This window comes from Epinephelus moara, chromosome 16, assembly GCF_006386435.1.
Source record: "Epinephelus moara isolate mb chromosome 16, YSFRI_EMoa_1.0, whole genome shotgun sequence".
Lineage (NCBI taxonomy): Eukaryota > Metazoa > Chordata > Actinopteri > Perciformes > Serranidae > Epinephelus > Epinephelus moara.
Window position 1 is genome coordinate 20,220,675 of NC_065521.1, and position 8,352 is coordinate 20,229,026.

General features: G+C 39.4%; 1 protein-coding gene across 1 annotated transcript; it reads right to left on the reverse strand.

Annotated features, from left to right (window-relative positions):
- Positions 1-569: 569 nt before the first annotated feature.
- Positions 570-4,944, reverse strand: LOC126403369 (taste receptor type 1 member 2-like). The gene is made up of 7 exons (XM_050065982.1): positions 4,808-4,944; positions 4,177-4,471; positions 3,315-4,008; positions 3,243-3,283; positions 2,478-2,684; positions 1,988-2,108; positions 570-1,495 (listed from the first exon to the last, which is right to left on the reverse strand). Exons 2-7 carry the CDS (start codon positions 4,429-4,431, stop codon positions 570-572), a joined length of 2,244 nt encoding a protein of 747 aa, XP_049921939.1. The 5' UTR covers positions 4,432-4,471; positions 4,808-4,944.
- Between the last annotated feature and the right edge of the window lie 3,408 nt (positions 4,945-8,352).

Sequence of the window (8,352 nt, forward strand, 5' to 3'; positions counted from 1 at the left end):
ACTCTACTTGCTAATTCATCTAAATAATTGGCTAAGTTTAAAAAGAAATTACTACACTTACTATTTACTCTGTCATTCAAGAAAAAGTTGGCATTTTGAGATACACACTTTTTGCTTTCTTGCTGTGAGTTACATGAGATTTATCCTACTCTCAATCTTCTTCTCACCTAACTTACTGCAAGAAGAATCTGAGCTGAGTATCTTCTAAAATGACAATCAGAGGAAGGCAGCATTTCCAGTTACTGATTAAAGGTATTACCCATATACAGTACATGAAGGCTACTGCTGGGAATCTTTTGTAAAAGCCTCTGTTTAGGAAAAGGACCATACCAACCATCTCTGAAATAATCTCGTCATAATGTTGGTATCTTGCTTTAGCTCATTCCAAGGCTTTGTTTATTGATATAAAATACAATAAAAACATGCATAAAACATTAGTTTTCAGCTCTTGAAAGAAAAGTACAAGAAACACAGATTCCAATTACAATGTACCCTAAAAGGCAAGATTATTAGCAGGAGGCTTGAAGAACAAAAATCCATCTCTGGAGACACATATTTACTTGAAGTTGCTACTGGCTGATTGTTTTGGTATAACTCTGAATGAGACCTTGGAAGTATTCCTGCGTGTTTCTGTGGGGTTGAAAAATAATGATGTAACATTTCGGGAGGAAATAAAACAACAGAAAGGAGTAGAGACTGGAGAGGAGTGCCAGAGCGTTTAGTGTTTGGATGTACTTGCCACGGTAAAGTACATATTCAGTTGCAAAGACGATCCAGGTGAGGATCAGCAGGAGCAGGCAGAAGGTTATGGCTTTGGCCTCATTGTAGTTTTTTGGGAGGTCTTTACCCATGTAGGAGAAAATAAAGCAAAGGGAGCACAAAAATAAAAGTAAAGCCACAGAACCAGAGGATGCTTTGAGATTAATGTCACAACCAAGTATGATTTTGTTTGGGGATGAAAATTCATGGTAGGGTCTGGGGGGAGCATAAGTATAGCCAATAATAAGTAAGACTGCCTGTGTAACAAATGCCACAGTGATGACCAGCCATTGTACGTGATATTTCATCCACCAGCTGCTGATCTTGTGGAACCTGACAGCTATTTTGAAAATGAAAACAATCTGAAATGAGCGCACAACAAAACATGCTAGACAAACAGTGTAGAACAACAGAAATGGTAAGAACCTTAAGATACAGAAGGAGGTTGTTGGCTCACCAAAGTGAAAGAACACAGTGAGACTACACAGACTGAGGCAGCCTAAAATCAGAAGGCACATTGGTCCCCCAGCAGATCTGACAACAGGTGTGTTGTAGTTGATGGCAAAGAGAACGGACATGGCTAGTGTGAGGCCCACCAATGCCCAGGCCCCGATCATGATCAGTATGGCCCCACTGTCTGTGAATGGGATGTACTCCACCACCCGCAGATTGCATGATGTACTTCCTGCTGCAGACCATTCTGTCTCCTTACAGGCGATGCACTTGTAGGGATAATCTGTTTTACATGAGAGACAATTTGTCAATAAAGTTAAGGTTCACTTTGAAACTGCAACACTACTTCCTAAGCTGTGATATTTTTTAAGTCTGTCATATTGTATATTCTCTCATCTTCTACAATCAGTTTTCCTAAACTTAAACATGCTTTAATTTTTAATCGTATTAACTAAATTAGAGATAATATTAAAAAAAGACAGCAGTGTATTGCATAATTAAAGGAAACTGGTTCACTTGCAGTGAGACAGAAGCATCTTCTTAGAACCATTTTCAAGAATAGATTTATTTCGTAGCAATCGTTTATTCAGTGAGCTTTGGATTCATTGGCACGCTCAGTTGTCAGAGAGGAAATGGACGCCCATATGTGTGTCAGTGTGACTCCTCATCTGTCTCAGCCATGAAAAAAAGCTTAGCAGTATTATGGAGTCATTTCCCATCAAGGCCAGAATGACAGCACTGTCATTCTTCCTCTTATGTACAAATAGTAATTTACCTGTGCTGTTGATATAAGTTCCATTTGGACAGATTTCACAAGTGAAGCAGCATCTGTGGATTCCATCTTGCTTTTTCACATATCCTGCATGACATTCCTTTGAACAAAGTGAAGTAGGCACCTGTACAAGATGAATATTTAGCAACACACAAAATGCAAGTCAAGCAAAGAGAATACTATGAAGTGTGGAGGCAAAAAAGAGAAAAGTGACATTTTAAATGTACAATCCTTAAAAAAAAAAAATGGAACCACTGCAAGACACACTATGAAATATATGTATCCCTGTAAATTACACCATGAACAACCACAATTATTTGATATGCATGATTTTGTTTTCAGCCTGTCACAGCTATTACTTAAATATAACTGCATGTACGCACATGAACTAAACCAAAACAAAAGAAAAAAACCCCACTTTTATTATAATATACTTTATAAATTGTTCATATATAAAAATGCACGTATTATAAATAAGAAAAAAAGTACTTACTTGTCCATTTGTGTGCCACTGAATTTTGCTGTCGTTGATGAAAAAATTAACTGATGGGTGAAAATTATAGCAGCCGATCTCCTCTGCATCACCGCTTTGGTTCCAGAAAACTATAGAATGGGATCCGAATGTGGGGTCACCATTGTCATCAAACTGAATGCTTCGATCTAAAAGTGTAAAGTTTGACTTCTTCAGCTCTGCTAGAACCTGATGTGGGTACACAAAGTTAGGAAGGCCATTACTTCATGTGATCACAACGAACATATGAGGTGTAAATTACATTGGTTGTTAAAAATATTCCTGTGGAGGGGAGAACTGCAGTGTAATGTCCCTCTGTAGAGGAAATGGTAATGAACAGTGTGTAAGATTCAGGGGGATTTAGTGGCATCTAGTGGTGAGGACTGCAGATTGCAACCAGCTGGAACTTCTCCAAGTTAGAATTTCTTCAGTGTTCATTGTTCAGGTGATTTAAAATAATGAATCAAGCATTGCAGAAAGGCTGCTAACTATGGTGGCTGACACGAAAAAGTGAATGGCCCTATCTAGTGCCAGTGTTTGGTTTGTCCATTCTGGGCTACTGTAGAAACATGGTGGTACAACATGGTGAAATCTGTAGAAGGTTATGTTTACATCTGTTAAATATGATGATATGATGACAACAAAGCAGACAAATAACATTACATTCTAAAAGGCCTATCTTTAGGTTAAAGCAATGGGAAACCTAAATGAGCCAAATCTAAATACTGAGATTATCTGTATGCTTACCATGTGTGGGTACACTGTAATGTTGTTATTACATCTGCCAGCTCCACATTGCAGGACATTGTGTAATATTACATCTGCCAGCTCCACATTGCAGGACATTGTGTAAGGCGTGAGCGATGGCGTATACAGCAGAATAAATAGGAAAATTAAAAGATGGGTCTGCAGTGATGACATCTTCTGCACTCAGGCTACTGTAGTTGCAAACCTGATTACAAAACATAATTTGCTCTGTGTTTTCACAATGAGCCTGGCTTCTGGAAGAATGGATAAAATCACTGAAACCAAGTATTGTCACTACTGGCTGAGACACTCCAAGTACAGTCCCAATATTTCTGATTCCTTTCTTCTTGGGGAGCTCTTTGTTTAAGGACCAGCTCTCATCTGCTATCCACACTTTGTTGGTGACATTTAGTTGTATTGCTGACTCAATGAGAGCTTCAACAGTCGTTTTCGGAGCAAAAACAATAATGACACCTACTCCCTGTTCCTCGATCTGTTTGAATATTTGGGAGTAATTTGTATTGTCGTTGAGACCTTTGGTCAATGCAAGGCAGATCTCAGTATCCTTAATCCTTTTTATGATTAATTCCAGTCCATCTTTGCCAAAGTCATCATCAATATAAAGAAACGCAACCCAGCGCCACTTGAAATGCTGCACAATGTCAACAGTCACTTGTATGACATTTTCATTAGGGTACAGTGTTCGTAGGAAAGAGGGAAAATTTACGTTTTCTGAAAAGACAGAACTAGAAGCTCCATAACTGACCTGTCAAAAGAGTAATAGAGGAAAAATAAATTTCGGTGACAAATTCTCAAATATCATGTGAAAATCCATTTTTACAAGAAATGGCTAATAACATATATTGGTTTAAGTTTGCTTTTAATCACTTGGTCAGATGTGAAACTGTTAAAACACAATAAATGGCAAACTTACCATGGGAATGAGACCTGCCATTAACAGCGGAGCTACAGTCATGGACTGAGTGCTTGAATAAGGGCCGACCAGTGCTATCACTTTGGACACATCCTGTGGCTCACCCAAAGGTTTGATCAAGTCATTGACTGAGAGGAGTTTCAAAATGCCTGGAAAATTTCGTGTGTCTGAGCAGTGGTCAAATATCTCATAGCCGAGAGATACATTTGGCAGGAGGTTGGTGGAGTTATTGATTTCCTCTACAGTGAATCTCATCAACTGAAACCTTCGATAATTCGGGAGAAGGAAGGGTTGGCTGTGAACAGAGAAAGTACATCAGGAGAGTGGAGTTTAGTGGATTATACACAGAATGTGTTTCAGTGTATCTTCAGACCCTTTTATTTGTAGCAGTATTGGCTCAGTGCTTCAAACATCACTGTTTCTGAAGGTTTAAATAACACTCATTCCTGGGACCCCTGTACAGATATGAATGCTACTAAACAAATAGGAACAAGGACTAATTTCAGACTAGATGTCATAAAGCAATTCTCTGACGCAAATCTCTTGAATATATAATTATGTCATCTGACTACACCAGGAATTCTTCAGTAGTTTCAACTTCAGAACCACTCAGACATCTCATTAAACTCACCTGGAGCAGTCGCTGGCTTCTGGTCTGTCCTGACTAACAGGTTCACTGGCCTGATGAATGTCAAAAAGTCCACCTAACAAATAATCTCCTTCCAGCTGAAACTCTGATGCTGGGACAGTGCATTGAGCCAAGATATGTAGAAATGTTCTCAGTAGACACAGAGAAGCAAGATAATGTTTCATTGTTGTTGTTATTGTTATCAGTCTGATATGAACTCTAATGGGATTCCTCTGCCTTTAGTGGGTTACGAGTCATTAGAGATGGTTAAACCCCGTGATCATTTCCATGCATGTGGGAATAAAATACATATCTATAAATGGTTGGAGGAAAATACACAAATCAGTATGCAAATATAATCTAAAGTGCTGTTGCACAGTGTCCTTACACAGAGGTTGTAACAATCATGAGCAATAATGTTTAATACCTTTGAAGGGACAGATCACCCTAAAAACAAAAATACATGTTTTTCCTCCTAGCTTTAGAGCTATCTAATACTCTAGATTGTTTTGGTGTGAGTTGGAGATAATGGCCGTAGAGCTATCTGCTTTCTTTAAAATAAAATGGAACTAAAAAGGAGTCGGCTTGAAGTGCTCAAAGCCCCCAAAAATATATTTGAAAAACTCAACAGCAATGTCTCTTTCCAGAACCTCCCAGATTTTGTTGTGAGCAGTGTCATTTAGGTACAATTTTCTTTCTGCCAACCTCAACCTGCCAACCATATCAGTGTGCAGAGGGAAGTGTGCAACCACTGCTCGCTTACCTATAGCACCACTGAGCTAGCTACAGCTTAACCGAGTGGGGCACCGTTAATGTGAACATGTCACGCTGTAATTAGCACAAGCCTCTCGAGCTCACTTTAGATTTTACATTCACACAGTGTGACAGATTTTAGGGTGACAAAAAAAACTTTGACAAACATTAAATTTAGCTCTAGCTCCTTCAAGTTAGATGGATTACGCTAGAGCAATCTTTAAGTCATACCACAAATTCTCAATTGGATTAAGGTCTGGGCTTTGACTAGGCCATTCCAAGACACAATACCTTTCTTGCATTTCACATGGCACTTAGCCTCCCTCCAATGTCCCATCCCCCTCCTCCTGCAACTCCACCTCCCTCCAAAGGCCTACTCCCCCCTCCTCCATTACGTCCTTATTACATCTGTGATAGACGTAGGCCTTGGCAAGGTAATGTTAGATACACGGAAGAGGAGAGTGAGTGTAACGTTACAACCAAGACAGTCAAACGCAACCCCGGAGTTTTAAAACTCAACCGGAGTCAGTGATGACTGATGAGTTTTAGAATAAGGTTACAGTGCTAACGTTAGATAGTAGCATTAATGTTACTAGTAAGTGGAAACGCACAAGGAAGATAACGATAATGTTTCAGAGGCTATGCTATAGTAGGCTAACGTTAGCCATTAGCAACTGGATGCTGTGTTGTCATATAACGTTATATGTTATATTAGAAGCAAACTAAACATAACGTTACCTGTCCTGCACAGCCAGACGCAACCCCAGAGTATTGAAACTCAGCCGGAGTCAGTGATGACTGATGAGTTTTAGAATAAGGTTACAGTGCTAAAGTTAGATAGTGGCATTAACGTTACTAGTAAGTGGAAATGCACAAGGAAGATAACGTTAATATTTCAGAGGCTACGCCACAGTAGGCTAACGTTAGCTATTAGCAACTGGATGCTGTGTTGTCATATTGTCATATATGGTTTCATAAGGCAGAAGTACGACAGTGACGTTTTACGGTAGCAGGCAGGATGTTTTCGGTGTACACAGAAACCCCTCTCATGCTGTATGTTGGTCGCTACAAGCTGCATGTTAAGAGCTGGTAATAAAGCCGAGTTAAACTGAGTGAAGCCTACCATCGATCATTCTACAACATAACCTTATATGTTATATTAGAAGCAAACTAAACATAACGTTACCTGTAGTCAAAGGTAACCCCGGAGTTTTGAAAATGTGATGACTGATGAGTTTTATAATATATCGTAAATGCTGGGGTATTACGTGAGTGGTTACGTCAGTCAGAGGCCTCCACATGGGTAAGACAGACAGGATGCTCATTCGGTCTGAATGCAATGATTGGTCGGAATTTTCTTAGAACCATATGAGAATGGTATAATTATGGGTTTTTTATCTCTGGTGGAATTCACTTACATTTTAGTGTGCCATCAGCTTATTAATAGCATTTTAACCTAAACAAAGGATAGAATTATATTTATTTAGTAGGGCACATTAATGGTTTAAAACGCTGAACAGTTTCAAGTTGCAGATATTCTGCAAATAATAACATGACTAAGAGTTGACAGTCACACTAGTGGCTTTGTGAGGCTGTTGTGAGGCACAGTGGTGCTTTTAGCTAAATGCTAACATAGCTAAATGCTCACATTGACAATGTGAATATGCCGATATGAAGCAGGTATGTTTACTATATTGACAATCTTAGTTGATAATTGTTAATTAGTACCAAACAGAAAGTACAGCTGACGTATTCATTTTAATTTAGTCATAAACCAGATATTCAAAAGATATTAAATTTTTTTACCTGCTGGTGGTGTTAAAGAAAAGGTCGGAGGAGGTCACTTAATGTCACTAACTCATCATGATTCATCTCCTGGGAACCCTGAATGTGTGCACCAACGTTAATGGTAATCCATGAAATTTGAAACAAGTTGTTTCAGATTAATATTTCTGTCTGGAGCACAGTGTTAGACCAAAACAGACCCATGTTACCATCTCCTGAAGCCAAAATGTTATGACTGTAACTCCTGTTCAGTTTAAGTCAATTCACTTGGTACAAGGGTTGGAAATTAGCACCCAAGTCACCAGCCAAATGCTGGTAAAGTATGCAAGTGGCTGCTAGATTTGCTTCACTCATCAGCCAAAAGGGCTGGATGGTGGATTTTGGAGTCCACCAGCCGCAGTGGCAGGCGGGCAAAAAAAGTGAATTTCCAACCCTTTGTACAGCACATATAGTATGGGGAATCACAACCCAGCATGGCCTGACTAAAGATACCTCTATTCATGTGTTTAAGGCACATAACCTGTGGTGGCATATGCAAAACCTCATCTGCACATTAGTACTCCAAGGGCGGAAGGACGTCTTTCACTAGAGGTCTATGCACCTATAAATGGTGGCTTTTGAGCAGTGATGTCAGAAGTAAAACACCCTGCCATTTTGGTGCTCTGTTGTAGATTAGGTACTCCTACAGGAGTTGCGGAAAAGGGTCTGAATTGACTAGAGAACAAATTGTTATGATTATACAGTAGCTTCTTATCCCTGAAGGAGAGAAATTAGTTATAACAACATGCTGCCCCACATCACTGCTGGGCTTGGTAAAAAACGGCTATTGAACTGAGGTGACCAGAGGATTTGTGTGCAGATGAGGTCTTGCATAGATCAGCACAGGTCATCTGCCTTTAAGGGGTGAATAGAAGTGTTTTCACACAACTCTGCAACTGCTTTCGGCATTGGCGCATTTTTCAACGCATCATTTTCATTCCACACTCAAAAGACTGTCATTGCATTCTTGA